Genomic DNA, 17,949 nt, shown 5'->3' on the forward strand with positions numbered 1-17,949 from the left:
GTTTTTGAGGAGTCAGTCTTATGGACGATTGGACAGATTGATTTCGTTTGCGATGGACTGTGTGGACACCAGGACTTGACAGGGCTTTGAGACGCATCGGAAACAAGCGCGTAATTCTGTCCGAGGAGGCCAGATTGAGGCGTTGGCACATATGCCCCAGAGGGGTTGACATCGGTAGATACTGTGTGCAGACGAGATGGAGACGGTGAGATCCTCTACGTTTGCAGTCTGTCCAGAGCAACCACAGTCCGTAGACAAGAGGAACTTGTAAGGAGAGTTGTATAGATGCCGCAGGAGACTTGAATAAAAGCGGCGTGAGACAGAACCCGAATTTGGATACTGGTGGAAATGGAGATACACATGAAGTCATCGCCGCTTTTTCTCCAACAGACCTTGGAGACAACTTGCAATATACAAAGAGACGCATTTTAACTGCGCCATCCAGGTCGAGAAGTGGAAAAATAACAAGCATTCTTGCTCTTATGACTTGACTGCCTCATAGGCTTCTCTTCGACTTCTTTTCTTTTCTTCAGAGTCGTCCCTCCCTGCTGTATAACCATCAAAGCAAGGATTGCCTCCATCCCACCATCACACACACCTCGCCATCTCCGCACTTTCCGCAGGCACATCACTGAGACTGTTGCCATCTTCATTGCGCTACAGCATCCGGTTTGCACGCGGCTGTCTTACCGGCGATTCTCCATGCACAAATGCATTCCCGCTGCATTCAGGCCGGTCTGTGCCTTAATAAAGCCAAAGCCGCAACGTTTTCCGGCCGTCTGTTTCAGAGGAATCCAGACTTCCCCTCCACGGTTTGCGCCATCCCCAGATCCGAAGAAAGATCAACAGCATGGCTCGGCTCCTACTCCTCCACATGGAGATCCCCCTCCTAAACCACCATCTATGGAGGAGGTCCTAGCCGAGATGGACCCGAAAGATAATACCCTGCTCGCACCCGTACATATTCCTGAAGATGCGAATGCTGTTCTCAAGGCCGGCCATCCTGCTACCGATATTCTGTCGCAGTCGGGCATTGTGATACAGAGGCAAATCGAGATTGGAAGTCTACTAGTAGGGTTTGAACAAGCCAACCGCTATGTCATACTCGACCCACACGGTAACCACATTGGGTTCATGGCCGAACATGATGGAGGCATTGGAAAGGGCATGGTCAGGCAACTATTCACAACACACCGTGCGTTCACTACCCATGTTTTCGATAGACATGGTAAAGAGGTTCTGAGGTTCCACCGTCCGTTTTCGTGGATCAAGACATGTATACGGGTGTATGATCCTCAAGCAGCTTCTCCTGGCCTTGAGACGTCCTCGTCCACGGCCCTAACTCCAGCAACCGACCCAGACCTCACAGCTATGCAGCAACTATCACCCATCCCGCTGGACGAGATGCGTGTCATTGGCGAAGTCCAGTCGGAATGGGCACCTTTGCGACGAAAATACAACTTGTTCCTCTCGCATTATCCAATGTTGAGCGATGCTGGACCCGGAGCAATGTCATCTACGAGTGTTGATGACTTGTCCATTATGCAGCAGCAACAGTCCGCGCAAAAGCACGGACCTACTGGTGTCGTGGAGTTCGCCCAGTTTGCAGTAATCAATGAACCCTTCTTGTCCTGGGACTTCTCCCTGCGAGATGAAGATAATCGACTCATCGGTTCTATCAATCGCAGTTTCCGTGGCTTTGCTCGGGAGTTGTTCACGGACACTGGCAGTTACCTTCTGCGTATGGATGCTGCCGGTATGGAAGGAGAAGCGCAGCAAAGCCATGGTGCCTCGTCAGGAGCACAGACTGAGCCTGCATATGCAGAAGCTTTGGGCGGGAACGAAGACAAATATGGGTTGACACTGGACCAAAGGGCAGTGATGCTGGCAACGGCTGTTAACATCGACTATGATTATTTCTCCCGCCATAGTGGACATGGATTTATGTTTCCCTTTTGGATGGGAGGCGGCGGCGAAGCTGCAGGAGCAGGAGCTGGTGCTGGTGCTGCCGGAGCCGGTGAAGCCGCTGGAACCGCTGGAGCCGCTGGAGCCGCAGGGGCTGCAGGAGCCGGCGATGTTCTCGGTGGCGCCGCAGTAGGTGGAGCTGGTCGAGCAGTTGGATCAGCAGCTGGAGAACTGGGAGCGGGAGAGGGAGCCATCGCAGGTGCTGGGACCTTGGCGGGCTACGAAGCCATGCAGAGAGGCCTCGGACGAGGCCCTCGATCAACACCAGAAGCCGAAGTCAGCCCTCAAGAATCGCCCTCTAGCGAACCATATGATCCTTATGGCCCTCAATCCCCACCACCAGAAGCCAGTCCCCAAGAACAACCCTACGGTGAGCCTTACGATCCTCAATCTCCAGAAAGCGGCTTTGGTGGGCAGAATGAAGCCGGTGATGTATGGGGTCCGGGAGAATCAGAACCTTGGAGTGGAGAGAGCGGCGGAGCGGGTGAATCTGGTGGAGGTGAGGGCGGCGGACTGCTGCAGAAGTTATGGGATTCGTTCTTCGACTGAAGGATACGGCTATCCTGGCCTTCGCGCTTCGAAGAAGAGTCCCTCCAGCTTTGAACAGAACAATCGAAGAAAGAAGCACTTGCATAAAGCAAGAGGGCCGTTCTATGGTCCGTTCTGCGATCCGCCCAACGGTACTGGAGTTGCAGACAACCTGGAACTCAGCACCCTATGCAGCACCGGCATCTACCACACGCTCTTGAAGCCATCCTCAAACTCAGCACACGGCCTTGCAAATTGTTGTCAGGTGGACCGCGTAGTTGCGGCTATCTTCGCAAGTCCTCCTTGGAGCCCTGTCGATATCCCAAGAGGTTGAGCTTTGTTCACCACCAAGTGGATGCCGGTACACACGTGAACCTGTGTGGGAATCACTTCTGCAATATTCCTCAACGCCAGGATGTAACTCTTCCTCCACAGTTCTTGTACCAATCACACAGGTGCCTGCATACTATCCTATCACCAAACAACAAACACTGTCGACTGCCAATGCTAGAAACATTCCCAGCGGGGAACCCGCTGGGCCTTCCTTATTCCGAGCGCATTCTCGCCCCCAACCGTCTCTTTCGTATCATACAAGCATGACGTTGGTTGGTGCTGTCCTCGGCTCATTATCCAACAGCTCCAGGAAGCAGTAACGGGGCTTAGAGGCCTCCCCCTTGTCGCTACTCCAACTCTCCGCCACTGTCACTTGTCCCGCTCGTCTTGGCCTTGTCTTGGTATCCGCTTGGTTTGGTCTTGGGTTGCTTCACCAAATCTCCGTTGGCACCTTGTGTAGCTTATTACACATTACTACCACCTGTATCAACCCTGGCATGTCAATGATTCATTCTTGGAAACTTCTTGGGTCTCCATCCTTCTGTGTAGGTATCGTCCGCTGGCCAGCTGTTGACGTCGTCCCCCACGAGATCTTGTGTCCACTACTGGCTGCACACCTACTCGCTCCCTCTGTTCGTGGCCACTGGCGTTGATATCACTTATCTGCAGTGGACTGTGATAGCCGATCACCGGGAATCGTCTTGGTCCAGACCAATTCCTCTCCTGGGCGGACATGGAGACCATGTAACATCGTGAGAGTCAGCCTGACGGCTTTTGGTTACTCGAGAACCTTCACCATGTGCCAGACGATGGGGCGGAGTAGGTAGGTACCTGAGGTATGCAGGTAGGCAACCAGGCGGCCAGGGAGGCAGGGAGTATTAAGCGTCAAGAGAATCCCGGCCACACATGGTCTCATTTGTTCATCTTCTCCCACCTACCTTCAGGGTTTGTGTAACGTGGAAGTTGCGACTTTACCCTTTTGTCACTTCTTCTCACTCTCCTGATCCCTTGTTTGCTCACCCATTCTTCAGTGAGCCATGACCGGCTTCCACAACAGTTCCAGCCCACCTCTGGACAACATGGAGAAGAGTGAATACACGGCGCAGCCGCAGACTGTGTCTCCTGTCGTCAGCGGACAACATGTCCATGGCGTCGACATTCACGATGGGACTCAGCTCCATCGAGGCCTGAAGGCGCGTCACATCACGATGATAGCCATTGGCGGTGCCATAGGTACGAAAGATTCTGCACTTCAATATCAGTCTCTGCTGAAGACTCAGCTTCTTCTGAACAACCAGTCTGACCTATCTTCTTATTTACGTAGGTACCGGCTTGATCATCGGGACAGGTCAAGCTCTGGCTCGAGCAGGCCCTGGCTCCATCTTCATCTCATACACAGTGGTCGGCTTCCTCGTCTACCTCGTCATGTGCGCATTGGGCGAGATGGCCGCCTGGTTACCCCTGTCGTCCGGCTTCACCGGTTATGCCGTACGCTTCTGCGATCCAGCACTCGGTTTTTCTCTTGGATACACGTTGAGTCTCTCCTTTCCATTTCCCTCTTGTCTCCTGTCTCTCTCCTCGCTCGCTCCTAGCGCTTCTTCGACTGACCACCCTTTAACGCACAGTTACTGGTTCAAATACGTCATTGTCACTCCCAACCAACTCACAGCCGGCGCCCTGATCATCCAGTACTGGGTCGACCGCGACCAAGTGAATCCAGGCGTCTTCATCGCGATATTCTGGGTCGCCATAGTCTGCATCAACTACTTCGGCATCCGCTTCTTCGGCGAATTCGAATTCTGGCTCTCGACCATTAAAGTGATCGTGATCGTCGGCATCATCATTCTATCTCTCGTGCTTGCTCTCGGCGGCGGGCCAGACCACGACCGTAAAGGGTTCCGGTACTGGTCCAACCCCGGCGCGTTCGCCGAATACATCGACACAGGCGCGACCGGGCGCTTCCTAGCCTTCTGGTCCACGATGGTGACGGCAACATTCGCCTACCTAGGCACCGAACTGGTCGGCGTGACCGTCGGCGAAGCACAGAACCCTCGCAAGACCATCCCGCGCGCCATCAAACTCACCTTCTACCGTATCCTGTTCTTCTACTGTCTCAGCGTCCTGCTCCTGGGAATGCTCGTGCCGTACGACTCGGAACAGCTAGCGTTCGCGACCAAAGCGACCAGTTCGGCGTCGGCGTCGCCCTTCGTCGTCGCGGTCAAACTCGCCGGCATCAACGCCTTGCCGGGCATCTTAAACGGCTGTATTTTATTGTTCGTCTTCTCGGCGTCCAACTCGGACCTCTACATCGCCAGCCGTACCCTCTACGGCCTCGCCAGCGAAGGCAAAGCGCCCAAGATCTTCCGACGCACCGACTCTCGCGGCGTGCCCATCTATGCGCTGGGCATTTCCGCGGCGTTCGCGCTGCTTGCGTTCATGAACGTCTCGGACGACTCGAGGATCGTGTTTGGCTACTTCGTCAACCTGACCACCATTTTCGGCCTGTTGACCTGGATTTCGATTCTGGTCGCGCACATCTACTTCGTGCGTGCGCGCCGGGCCCAGAACGTGCCGGACACGGCGCTGGCGTTCAAGGCGCCCCTGGGCGTGCCCGGGTCGTACGGGGCCCTGGCGCTGTGCATCCTCATCGCGCTGACCAAGAACTTCCCCGTCTTCACGCACTCCGAGTCCTGGGGCGACTTCGACTACAAGAACTTCGTCACCGGCTATCTCGGCATCCCGCTGTACCTGATCATGATCTTCGGCTACAAGTTCGTCACCAAGTGCAAGGGCGTCTCGCCTGAAACGGCCGATCTGTGGTCCGGCAAGGATGCCATTGATCGCGAGGAAGAGGAGTTCTTGGCCAGGAAGCGCGCCAAGGACATGGAGCGTGGCAAGGCGGGCATGTCGCGGGGCTGGTTCTATCGCACGTTTGTCTCTTGGTTGTTTTGAGCCGAGGAATGATAGATGTACAGATCCAGTCAGTACATGGGTTTAGAGAACATGGTGCTAGAATACAGGGCTCCAAATGCTGCCAAGCTGTCGATCACGCTGGCTACATGTATCTCACGTTCGATGAGTACACACCATACCTTAGACGATGCCCCTGAGATGTATGTACCTAGTCTTGGTTGGTTATCATAGCATATCGTCTCGTCTCTCGCCGCGACATCATGTGTCATCAGCTCACCCCTCATGTGTGACAGTGCGTGTATGAAACGGGAACCCAGAACGGAGAGAACTCGAGGTGAATAGATATAGATCTATAAGACTCCAGATTCCTTACCCAAAAGGTCGTTTAGGTCCACGGAAGATAGTACCTGTTGTACTCATAGTACTACATACATATATACAACATAGGTGGGTAGATATGTAGGTAGGAAGGTAGATAGATGTGATGCTCCATGACTGAGCGAAAAACTGTGATATTATAACAATAAGGTAACTGACTCGACATACTAATACGCGTATGTAAATATACACACACACTTATATACACCAAGCGGGGAAAAGCCGAGGCGACCTTTCCCAAGCCTTCTTCTTCTTCGTCTGGTGTGCAATATACACCATATACACTGGAAGCAAGACCATATCCAACAATGGACGACCAGAGTGTCACAACTCACCCTTCCAATCTGAGTCGGGGTCCTTCTATCTAGTCTCTGATCCAAAAGAGAAAGAGGCACCGATGTCTCCTTTTGCTAGATGTCCAAACCTGTCGAGCCAATACCTTCCTTGGAAGAGTAAACCATTGGCTAATCTTTGTCGCCGTATTCGGCATAGCTCGGGTATGATGTATTGCCGCATCAAACCGTGGTTCCTTTCCGCTAACAGGTGCTGCTGGCCACTTTCACCCATGACCGGCTGGGCAGCCGCAAAACCGTCTCATCCCAGTCCCAAGAGGTCCTCATAGACATGGTTTCGACGTTCTGAACCTCTTCACCAGTGTTCTGCAGTTCTTTTTCATTATTGTCGCTCCCCGGATTCCTGCCCCTGATGGCCGCTGCTGCTTCTTCAGGCATAGAGCTTCTCGGAACCACCGCCGTCTCGACCTCGAAGGTGAGGAAGTGACAGGCCAGAAAGAACTTGTGGCTTCGCGGATCCATCAAGACGTTGCAGACATCGCAGTGGCGCTTTCCCGGATTGGTGCGAAACTCGTGTTCGGAGAGCCGCTGATTGAATATCATGACCACCTTCTGCTTGGTGCTCTTCTGGTCTGGCGGTGGCATATGGCGTCTACTAGTAAGTGTATATTGATGTTCGGGTTGATCTTGCTGTTTGATCCATGTTTCCCTGATCGCCCTACATACATCGAATATCTCGCGAGCGACCTCGGTCTCGAAACCGGCATTGTTCATGACCTTGATATACACTCGTCGGTGGATGGGACAGGTCTGGCGGGATTGCGCGTCGACGGCCGCAGAGTCGTTGTTGCCGTCCACCCAGCAAGAGTCCAGAACTAGCATGGCCAAATGATCCGCTGGTAGATACAAACTTGAACAGAGCTTACGCTTTGGCACATGAACTGTCAATTGCTCCCGCACCGGTTGTTGAGCAGAAGCACTGCTTGGTGGTGCATACTCGATACTTGCGACATTCTTCGCGGCAAGGTCTGGTGAAGCCATTTTGCGTTTCTGGAGCTGCTGTGCCGAGATGTTGGAGAGTTCCGACAGTGGTCTTCTCTTGTGGCTAGACAGGTCGGAGCTGCTTGGTCGAGCGGAAGCTTTTCTTAGGGGTCGAAAGATTGCTGGAGGGTCATATGGTGGTATCGTCAACAAAGATTTCTGCAAAGCATGAGACATGGGAACCACAGCTCTTGCAGAGGCAGGACCTCTGGAATCTTCCTCGATGATTGTTTCGAGTCGATTGTCGGCCGCGAGAGACCCACGACGCACTTTGCGTCTCTTTCTGTTAGACTCTGATGGTGACGCCAATATGGATAGTTCGGGTTTTCGACCTGGGTCATTCCCCAACGTGCGTCGAACGCCTGGTGAGTCCGGGAGCCTGGTAATCAAACACATTTCCGGTGAGCGTGTGGGTGGTATGACGCCCACATCTCGCCATCCAGGCCCGACACTACCTTTGTAACTAGGAGTGCTTTTCGTCGGACTTGTGCTTTGAGAATTGGCATCAATATTTTGGTTTTTGCCATCAGCCATGATCAGACGTTGAAGCCATCCTGCTTCCTCTTGCTCCTCCTGGTCCAACGACGGCGTCAGAGTCTTCTGAGCCATGTCTTGCAATTCATCGAAAGTGTTGGTTTCGACAACCGACCTGTCCATGTGTATCTTGACATTCAGTGCTCGTGGGAAGCGCAAAGTGAAGTAGGATGTGTTGGAGGGTTTGTCGAAACCCGCTCCCATGACCTCGACTACAAACGGCTCTTTGAACAGGACGGTGGGTGGCTTCATCCCTTTCTGATCGGTTCGCACGTCTAGATGTGGTGTAATCTCCGAATACGACAGTTGCAGAAATTGGCCTTTCACGTTCAGATAAAGAATGTTGTCCTTGGAAAGGTTGTGGTGAGACAGCACATCCAATATGCGAAACGCAGGCTTAGCACTGAACCTCCCTACTTCGTCTTTGTTCTCAATGCAGGCAAGATGGAAAGATGTCCATGAGAGCTCACCAATCTTTAGCTCATCCACCACAGTCTGATCGCGTCGACCGCCCACAATGCATAGGTCAACCGTATCGCCGAGCCCCGCGATGTAGTCTTTCTTCAGTTTGATGACGCTGCTATTCGCCCCCCACGAGAAGTACGGGTCCTTGCATCCTTTCAGAACGAGTCCTTCCCATCTCTGGTTGATGGCATGAACGAAGAACTCACGCAGCTCGCTTCTGGCACTCCTCGAAGCGAAGTCGATGACATTGCGATGGCCGACGTCAGCCTCACCCTCGCTCCGCTTGACAGTGGCCTCCAGGACCTGCCGTCGTTCGCCGTGGGGTTCATTGGTGAGTATCTTGTCATCAAGTAGCAGTATATCATAGAATACTATCATAAGCTGCTCATCCGGCGCACGGGGAGAATCTGCTTCGTTGCCCAGAAACCTCAGCCCATGCATAACATGCTTGCGAATGACGTGGAAGGGCTGAATGGCTTTCTTGGACCGGCTCCATACCAGCAGTTCTCCTTCGACGATACAATTTCGTTTGATAGCGCAGTCAGGGTCGTTCAACCGTAAGCCTGCGGTGATTGCGCCGTGTAAACGGACTCTGTCATCCGTGGAGTTCTTGCCACTTTTCGAAAAGATTTGTATGCAGTTCATATTGCCCTTGGATCTGTCGATATGGATCTGACAGTATTCGCCATCATATTTTCTCTCCACACTCATGGACCGCTGACTTGCCATCTGACAGCAGTGATGGATGCTTCTGGCTTTATAGTAAGGCTGTCGCTGAACCATGACGCCTAGCCTGGGAACGACATATCTTGCACACGCTTTGCGGAAAAGAGGCCTTAGTTCTTTCGGCGGATTTGGTGGGAGCGGCTTGATATCCTCCTCTCCCAGGATCGCCACAGCCGCCTCGATAGTGTTCTGTACCGCCAGAATATCGGAAAGAAGGAAATGAAAGGTCTGCATAACGCTGTATTCGGGGACCTGAACAGGACTGTACGATTTCAAGATCATACGTACGAGCCACTTCGCTTCCCGGCTTTGTAGCCGTCGGACGATAGGCATGAGAACGTCGTGCGGCAAGACGCCATTGGCTGATCTCTTGATATCCGGTGATGAGAAGGGGGAGTTCGCCGCGACTTGCAGCAGAGCTTCATCAATTTGCTCCAGGGTGACTTCGCTTCCGGGCTGAGGAAGAGGCATCTCGGCCTCGGCCATGATCTGCTGGAGACAGGTTGCAAAGTCGAGATTGGACTCATGCCATCTTCGCAAGCGCTCAGCACGACCAGACCCAAGGTGCAAAACGCGGCCCATGACTGCGGCTAGGCGGGTCTCTTGCATAGCGTAGCTCCGGTGAGATAGACGTTCTGGGAAGATGCAGGACAAGAAGGCAACAGCCGACGGTCCATGTCTAGGGACTTTATGACCATACTCTTTGAACCATCGCTCCACCGCAAGATGTTCTGGCTTCACGGCGCGGGACGACGAGAGAGGTTTCTGCCCTCGTGCAGCATCGAGGCCTTCAAGAAGCTCAACCAGCCAGCAGAATTTAAATCCCATTTGCCAGGAATGGGTGTGACGGCTGTGGACGATGCGGACAACATCGAAGTCCACCGGCTACCGCGATAGGGGGTCATTGTTGTGCACGTGGCTCGTCACATCCAATGCTGGCGACAAAGAGATATTTGCTCGTGAGGTGTAGTACATAGTGGTCTGCGTCGCGTCGATTGTGAAGCGCAGACAAAGGGAAACGCGTCTTGTCTGCGGCAGAAGTGGAAGGCTGCCCCGCGCTAGTCGCGCGATGTCACATGACTGCGTTTTTCTTGCACAAGGCTGGCTGAAGATGAAGATGAATCTTTCCTTGGACTGATCAAAGTCCATCTGTCAAGACAGGCATCGGCACCATGAAGGTGTTGGTCACTAAGCAAGCAGAGCAATCACGGCAAGCAGGGTAAGCAGGATCAGACTCTACCTTCTGCAGAAGAGCAACCCTATCTCGAGGTAGGTCAAGTGGTCGGTAAGGTAACATTGCAACGGACTCAGGTCAATTGCTGAGAGACGTTATCTACCTCAATCTAGCATCCGCTCCTCATGCCATACTCCTCTCTTCCTGCCTTCGTTCCTCAATTGGAGTATATCCTCTCACTGTATATGCCCCTGCTTGGCGAAGGGTGACAACCATCGCTTCCCGCACACAAGCCATATAATACTCAATTCATCGAATAGCGCCATCGCTTCAAAGTCAGAAAAAGATACTGTGGTACTGGGGTATCGCTCACTCGCCTCCGAATACAAAACCTTGCAGAAAAAAATGAATATCATAAAATTGGGTATCAGTATCAGCGTCCGGTCGTTCCCTGCTCAGGGTTTCTGCAGTTGGGCCGTTTCATATCTCCTGACCAGGAGTCTGTTCTCTCTAGTCCACCAATGGCCACAGCTGCCGCTCCGCAGAGAGAGGGGGTGAATGAAGAAACCCCTCCCCATGTAAGGATGACTCTAGGTATCCTTCCGCGTCGGCTCTCCAGATCTCTTTTGATGTCCCCATGACCACATCTCAACTCATGAAAGGCTGGGTAGAAGAAACCTTGTCCCTTGCCAGATGGAGTCTCCGCCCTGGGCGAGGTTCATCGCACTGTTGAGGCTCTGGATCTCCTGGTGGTCCTGCTCAGTTCTCGGCCATGCAAGGCCTGTGAATTGATCTGTGAGATTGGCAGACTTGTTGGGGTTCCTGCTGCCGTTGATTGTGCAGATCCAACCAATAGCAAATGGTTGCCATCAAGCAACCTTCTCATGCTGGGTGGACACACGATTCAATGACACCACTAATGACAAGGTCAGTGAGATGCCAAACACAATGCAGCGGACAACAACTTACGAAAATCCTCCATGTCCCTCTTCTTCAACACCTTATTGCTTCTGGATCTTCGGCCATGCACGATGTCGTCGAAGGTCACGCTATCCTGCAGCAGGTAATAGACTCCAGCCATTACGCAGAAGACGCCAAATGAATACAGCCATATCCTGACCACGGCCACGATGCTCGTCTTGTGGCCGCCAACAAACCACCCGAAGAGACAGAAAAAGGTGGCCAGAAGGTCCACAAGCAGAATCGCACCTGTGAGTTGCCAGGAAGGAATGCTGGACCAGAAAGGCCCGTTGGCCCGGGTGATAAAGATCAGCCAATTTTCGGACAACGAAATCTGGAGAAACAGCACAGCATCGATATGGCCGAAGTTTTGTACGATGCCTCCATTCTCCCCGCCCACGATCATTGTAGTGAGCGCAATCCAGGTGCCTGCAGCCAGGACTATCCCCAGTAAAATGGACATGCCCCATAGTTTGGGGAGGTTCCACTTGACAGGCGTTTTCGAGTAAGGCGCATTGTCGTATGCAATCGCCAATGTGGCAATGTCGGCAAAGATGGCGATGAAGACAACTAGCTTTAGGTTCAGCGACCGATTCAGGATGGCGATCCACAGGCCGAGGAAGATTTCCAGGTGCAACGATAGTGCAATGCGGTAGACGACGTAGGCGTACATGCGATGAAAGATCTGTCGAGAGGTCTTCAGCGCGTCGATGATCGCCGAAAGTCCAGGCGCAAGGAAGACTATGTCAGCCGCCGATCGAGCCGCGTCTGACGCCCCTTCAACCGCAATGCCGGTGTCGGCCTTTTTCAAGGACGGAGCATCATTGACACCATCGCCAGTCATGGCTACAAGGTACCCTCGCTGCTGCAAGATCTCCACCACGTTGTATTTGTGCTGTGGGAAGACCTCGGCGAAGCCATCCGCGGCTTCCACGAAATCGTACACTTCTGAACCTGGCATCGTCCCGCCTCCAGCAAGTCCTAGTCGTTCGGCATTGAAAACATTGGTGCCCAACCCAAGTTGTCGTGAGGTTTCTCGCGCAATGCCAACAGCGTCACCCGTCAACATTTTGATCGAAAGACCTAGCGACTTTGCCTCGTTGATGGTCTTCGCAGTATCATACCGAGGTGGATCGGCACACGGCATGATCCCCAACAACTCCCACGAGCTGTCCCCTCGCTTCCGCGCAACGCCGAGAGAACGAAAACCTCTAGTCGCGAACTCTGCAACCTTATTCTTGTATGCAATTTCTATCTCTTCCGGAATCTCGTTGTCTTCCTCGACAGTGCGAAGGACGAATAATGGAGCACCTTTGACGCAGATTATGCGTTCACCCTGAGGGGACTCGACGACGGCACTGACTTTCTTCGACACCGGGTCGAAAGGGAAGAATTGAATCACCCTATATTTGGATAAGGCCTGTTTCGCGCGAGGATAGTACCGAAGCGCTTTGAGAAAGGCCTTGTCAATGGCGTCCATGCCCTTTTTCTTCCTGGAGGCAGCGAGACACGCAGTAAGCATCAGGTCCTCGGGGTCCACGCCTTGGACGGTGTATGGTTCGTGTAGGGAGAGTTTGTTCTTCGTCAATGTGCCCGTCTTGTCGGTGCAGAGGATCTCCACACCCGCGAGAGACTCAATGGCCGAAAGTTTCTGGACAATGGCCTTCTTCTTCGCAAGGTAAGCTGCACCAACAGCCATGGTGGTGGTGACGACGGCCGGAAGACCGACGGGAACGCCAATGATGGTGATGGCCAGAGTAAATCGAAGAATAGTGACTATACTATTGGACCGATAGAAAGAGGAGATCCAGACCACTAGAAGGGTGAAAACAACCAAAGCGAGGAGAACAGTTCCAATGCCATTGAGGACTTCGGTGAAATGTCCAGAGCCGCCCGACGCCTCGTTGACCAAGGCAGCCGCACGTCCAACGAAAGTATTGTCTCCGGTAGCAGTAACAATCATGAAGCAAGACCCTCGTTTGACCGCGGATGAAGCATAGCAAGTGTCTCCTAAGGTCTTGTCGACGGCAAGAGATTCGCCGGTGATTGAAGATTGATCGACTTGGAGGTAGGCGTCTTCTGTAACGATGCGGCCGTCGGCGGGAATGATTGTACCTTCTTCGAGTTGCAGGATGTCCCCCGGGACTACCATTGGGGCCTCGATTTCAACCAAGCGACCTTCTCGGAGGACAACAGCCTTGAGAGCCAGAGTCTTCTTCAACTCCTCCACAATCGACCCGGCTTGAAACTCCTGAACGAACCCGACACTAGCGTTGAGCAGCAGAAGAGCACAAATGACACCAAAGTCGACCCAGTCTTCTAGACCGGCGGCGAGTATGGCAGCTGCCTGCATCGCAAAGATTAGTCTGAGTCATGGCGAGCGTGGTATGGATGTGCATGGCAAAGGAATCGCACCTCCATGACGAATTGAATCGGACCGACAAAGTAGCCCAGGAACTTCAGGAGGAGGTTCTCCTTTTCCTCTTTCATCTGATTCAGTCCGTACTTCCTGCGTCTGGCCACCACCTCTGGTTCTATGAGGCCCACCCGCGGGTCGGTCTGTAGCATCTCCTCAGGCACGTTCCTCGCGCCTCCCACGGTTTCCATCTCGGCCTCCATCTCGGCGTCAGGGTCCAAGGACTCCAACTCTTCTATGAGCGCGTCGAGATCCTCGTCTTCTTCATCGTCATCCTTCTCGGCTCTAGAGATCCTCCGATCCCTGAGCACGTTGCCATTATGTTGCATGGGCTTTTCCGAGGTAAGGTCATGGGTAGGATTCACTTGAACTCGAGGTGGATGCTTGCCGGGAGTGGATCCCGCCGAACTGACGTCGGATGGTATGTCTACCATATTGATTAAGATAGGGGAGGCGTAGATAGGTAGGAGGGGCGCTATGTGAACTCCATGAGGGAAAACGCGGCGGACGGGTTGTATTCGCCTGTGGAGCGAGGCCGCTGCGGCAAGTCAATAGGCAGGAGGAGGAGGAGGAGGAGGAAGGGAGGCAGGCGGGATGCAGCTGCGTGAACCGCAGGCACGGATTAGGTAGGATATCTTGTGGCTGTGTGAATGTACCTTAGGAATAGAGAATTTCCAGGCGTGAGGAAGGTATCAGAAACACTTGAAAGATGTAATGTAGTCACACAGATACTGATGATGGAGGACTCCCGACTTTCCTCCCCGCAACTTGACGGATAAATAAATGGATACTGTACTCCAGATGTGCCAGTGCTGAGTGTAGTGCCCACTGCAGTCCAACGGGTGTTACTGGTAGAGATCATTCCTTGGTGGACCTCGTAGCTGATCATCCGCAATAAGGAGCAGACCACTGCACTGCCAGTGCACTCTGTTCCTCCGCATCCGCATCCGCATTCATGTGCCACTGCCACTGCCACCGCCACCGCCATAATGCTGTGCATATAGGGGACCAACACAGCCACTCAATCTTCTACTTGCTGGCTTCCAACTGGCGTGACATCGACAATGCTAATACGTGCTACTATACTACCCCGGATATTCCTCCTAACACCTCTCCCACGTGCTGCAACAACGTGCACGGTAGGGTGCCGACCGTCCTTCCCTCCAGTTCAGCGCCGAGAATGTTGTTGACCTTATGTGCTACAATGAAGGGACAACGCGACCGTTCGCGCGCGGTAAACAGATATTTGGACGCAGTTCTGATGATTTCGTTATCTGGAATTTTAACACTGTCTCTCGTAACAAGAGGAAGCATGTCGCTCGGAGAAAAGAAGTCATGGCCACCCTCTACCAGGGAAGGGAACAGAATTTCAAAGTCCACCACCCGCCTGCCAATTGAGACCTAGGGAAGAGAGAAGTTCCCTCCTCGTCCCAACGCCGATATGTTGCTTTAGAAACATGTACAAGGGGTATCATCCTAGACCGTAGATCCAAGGCTTTCAACCTTGGAAGTAATGAATGCACTCAAGGCTCACGTCGCTGTGTCTGCGCAGGCCCTGACATGCCTCTAATCCTGCTTGCCCTGTTGCTGGGACGGCGGATATTGGAAGCCCGCTGCGAAGACAGGCATGCCGTTGGTCATGTTTCCAAAGTTCATTGGGAAAGGCATTCCCGGCATCCCGCTGCCACTGTTGCCGGCGCCTGATTGTCGATCATTGCGATCCATGCGGCGATCATCGTCCCGGTGACCATCGTCCCGGCCGGAATGGAGGCGGGATGACTGGGGTCCACGTCGGCCACCTGCATCGGTGGCAATGCGTCGACTCATGGCTGTAGTATAGTGTTAGACATGACCGAGCAACTGGAACGAGCCCGCTTACCTTTGGAAGAAACACCCGCGCCAATCTCAATATCCGGCTCCTCGACCACCATGAACTGCTCGATCGGAAGACCGCCTGTCCCGCCATATTCGGCCGTCACCAGCCACTTGCGGTCGGCATCCGTCAGACGTTCGATAGGAATGACACTAACGCCGGTTGCATAGTCGCTGCAGTCACGTGGTCCAAAACCGACACCCCATTTGGTCTGGTTGCTCCTGTCAGTAATTATGTCGCTTAAGGCTCTCCGACAAGATCACTTACCCGAAGCTGTATGTCACCGGCTTTGTATTCTTCCAACCCATTGCGAGCACTCTCCGCATCTCGACGATTAATCATCTTCACAAAGGCATGACGTTTGTCGACGTTGACGATGCAGGTCTGGACCACCCCGAACTTGTTGAAGATGGCTCGCAGATGTGCTTCACTAGAGGTAACCCCACCCACGAATAGGGTCCGACTGTACACTTTGATGTGACCTTTGGGCAGAGACGTATCCCAAGTTATGTTCTTCGGGCCCGGCGGTGGCAGTTTGATATCACTAGCGGGCGGTGTCGACGTTCGACGTCTCCGACCAGCTGGGCTTCGCTGACGATAGTCATTCCCGCGCCGGCCATCACGGTCATTACGGTACTGATCAGGACCGGGACTGTCCCGGCGACGTCTGGGAGACAGATCTCGTCGTCTGTCGAATCCAGGAGAGCGAGACCGGCGTCGATACTGGTTCGGAGGTGAGCGGGTGTGGACATCACGTGACTGACCGACCGGCTGGCCGGCCCAGTTGTTTGCTTGCATTGGTGGCGGAAAGGGAAGGCCAGGCACGGCGCCAGCGCTGGCATTGGCAGTTTGCATGTTCAACAACTGTAGCGCAGTGGCCCATTGATCGGGAGGAACTCCTTGAGCAGCCAGAAGCTGCAATAGTTGGAACTGAGCCTGAGGATCTTGACCTAAGGGAGCGGGATTCTGCGCCATCGGGACAGGAGCTTGTGGCTGAGGAAGAAACGCAGCCAGCGGATTCTGAGGTACATTCGCAGGACTCTGACTTTGCGCACCATTACTCATTCCAGCGAATAGAGCTCCAAGGGGGTTTACAGCCTGCCCATTGGCGGCCATGGCAGCGGGAGGAGGGCCTGTGTTTACGGTACTGGTCGGCTGAGGAGTCCCATTCTGCGTGCCTAACAGATTATTCAAACTAGATTGCGCTGGTGCGGGTGCGACGGCGGGCTGTGCGGCGGCGTTCTGCTTTGCCATATTCTTGAGGGCCTCGAGGATGGCTGAAGTGTCTTGTTGAGGCGGCATTGTAGAGGCAGAGTTAGCCGCTGGTTGGCCCAGGGGGACGAAGCCAGGCGCTGGCGATTTCTCTGGTGTGGTTGAGACTACCCGGGCATTAGAACCATCTCATCGCATCGAGCACCAGGTGCAGGAGCGGGCTTACCTCTTGGTGCATCAAGCTTTTCCTTCAGGGATGCCAGTAATGGAGCAGGAAAAGTGTTGGACCGCTCCCAAATCTCGATGAGCTTCTTGATTTTGACCTGTCAAAGAACGCAGATGGTGAGTACAAGTTACCCGCTGTGAAGACAAAGACGCGAGAGGATACCAGCAGGCGCTGGAGGCACAACATCTGACTTAGTGGACAATACATTGTCTCGGCAGCGCAACAGCGTGACAGTAAACTTATAAGCATACCTTCTGATCTTCTGGGGCTGTTGCAATGATGTCGTTCATGAGCACAGGTAGTAATTCAGTCACGCGAGTCACACCAGCGGCGAAAGTCCCATCAGGGGCTCCGCTACCAGGCTGTTGACCCGACTTTCTGGCTTGATCTACCCATTGTCGTGTCACCGAGTCTACAACATAGAGTACTCCCAGTTTGTGTGTCCCCGGCGTCTTCTTGAAATGCGTATAGATCTTCTGGATCAAAACTGACTCAGACTAGACGGATCATTAGTCACACGAAGTTTCGCAGGCGACGGAAAGGCTCGAGAACGTACTTGGATATTCGCGGTACAGAGTGAGGTGATGGCGGTGATCTTGGAACCGGAAACCCCTGGCGGCTTCAAGTTGAGCATGGACTGCAAGATAGAGTCCAGCTCCGCTACTGCAGAAGACATGGTGAACCAGCGAGATCTCCCTACAAGATCGATGTCAAGGGTACTTTGCAATAAGATTGTGAGGGCTAGGTTTGCAGGACGGTGCAAATTCTGATGGCGACAAGATGGAAAGCCAGCCGACGCGTCAGAATGTGTCCCACAAGACGCCTTACAAACTCCAAGTACAAGTCAAGTGATGAAGAATGATGGTGCAAGACGACGTTGTGTGGCTTTCTCTTTCCTGCAACCACCACGAC

General features: G+C 53.4%; 5 protein-coding genes across 5 annotated transcripts; 2 read left to right on the forward strand and 3 right to left on the reverse strand.

Moving 5' to 3' along the window:
• Window positions 1-903: 903 nt before the first annotated feature.
• On the forward strand, window positions 904-2,514 carry A1O1_02247 (uncharacterized protein; the record flags this gene model as incomplete). The annotated part of the gene is made up of 1 exon (XM_007723158.1): window positions 904-2,514. The coding sequence occupies one exon, from the start codon at window positions 904-906 to the stop codon at window positions 2,512-2,514; it is 1,611 nt and encodes a 536-aa protein (XP_007721348.1).
• Window positions 2,515-3,863: 1,349 nt separating this feature from the next.
• A1O1_02248 (uncharacterized protein) lies at window positions 3,864-5,778 on the forward strand (the record flags this gene model as incomplete). Its single annotated transcript, XM_007723159.1, has 3 exons — window positions 3,864-4,059; window positions 4,151-4,358; window positions 4,452-5,778. The coding sequence occupies 3 exons, from the start codon at window positions 3,864-3,866 to the stop codon at window positions 5,776-5,778; spliced, it is 1,731 nt and encodes a 576-aa protein (XP_007721349.1).
• Window positions 5,779-6,653: 875 nt separating this feature from the next.
• A1O1_02249 (uncharacterized protein) lies at window positions 6,654-10,004 on the reverse strand (the record flags this gene model as incomplete). The annotated part of the gene is made up of 1 exon (XM_007723160.1): window positions 6,654-10,004. The coding sequence occupies one exon, from the start codon at window positions 10,002-10,004 to the stop codon at window positions 6,654-6,656; it is 3,351 nt and encodes a 1,116-aa protein (XP_007721350.1).
• Window positions 10,005-11,278: 1,274 nt separating this feature from the next.
• On the reverse strand, window positions 11,279-14,160 carry A1O1_02250 (plasma membrane ATPase; the record flags this gene model as incomplete). The annotated part of the gene is made up of 2 exons (XM_007723161.1): window positions 11,279-13,657; window positions 13,726-14,160. The coding sequence occupies 2 exons, from the start codon at window positions 14,158-14,160 to the stop codon at window positions 11,279-11,281; spliced, it is 2,814 nt and encodes a 937-aa protein (XP_007721351.1).
• A 1,132-nt stretch (window positions 14,161-15,292) lies between these two features.
• A1O1_02251 (uncharacterized protein) lies at window positions 15,293-17,713 on the reverse strand (the record flags this gene model as incomplete). The annotated part of the gene is made up of 6 exons (XM_007723162.1): window positions 15,293-15,555; window positions 15,606-15,810; window positions 15,867-16,999; window positions 17,038-17,134; window positions 17,289-17,534; window positions 17,594-17,713. 6 exons carry the CDS (start codon window positions 17,711-17,713, stop codon window positions 15,293-15,295), a joined length of 2,064 nt encoding a protein of 687 aa, XP_007721352.1.
• Window positions 17,714-17,949: the final 236 nt, after the last annotated feature.

The sequence above is a fragment of the Capronia coronata genome (genome assembly GCF_000585585.1).
Source record: "Capronia coronata CBS 617.96 chromosome Unknown acBCG-supercont1.2, whole genome shotgun sequence".
Taxonomy (NCBI): Eukaryota; Fungi; Ascomycota; class Eurotiomycetes; order Chaetothyriales; family Herpotrichiellaceae; genus Capronia; species Capronia coronata.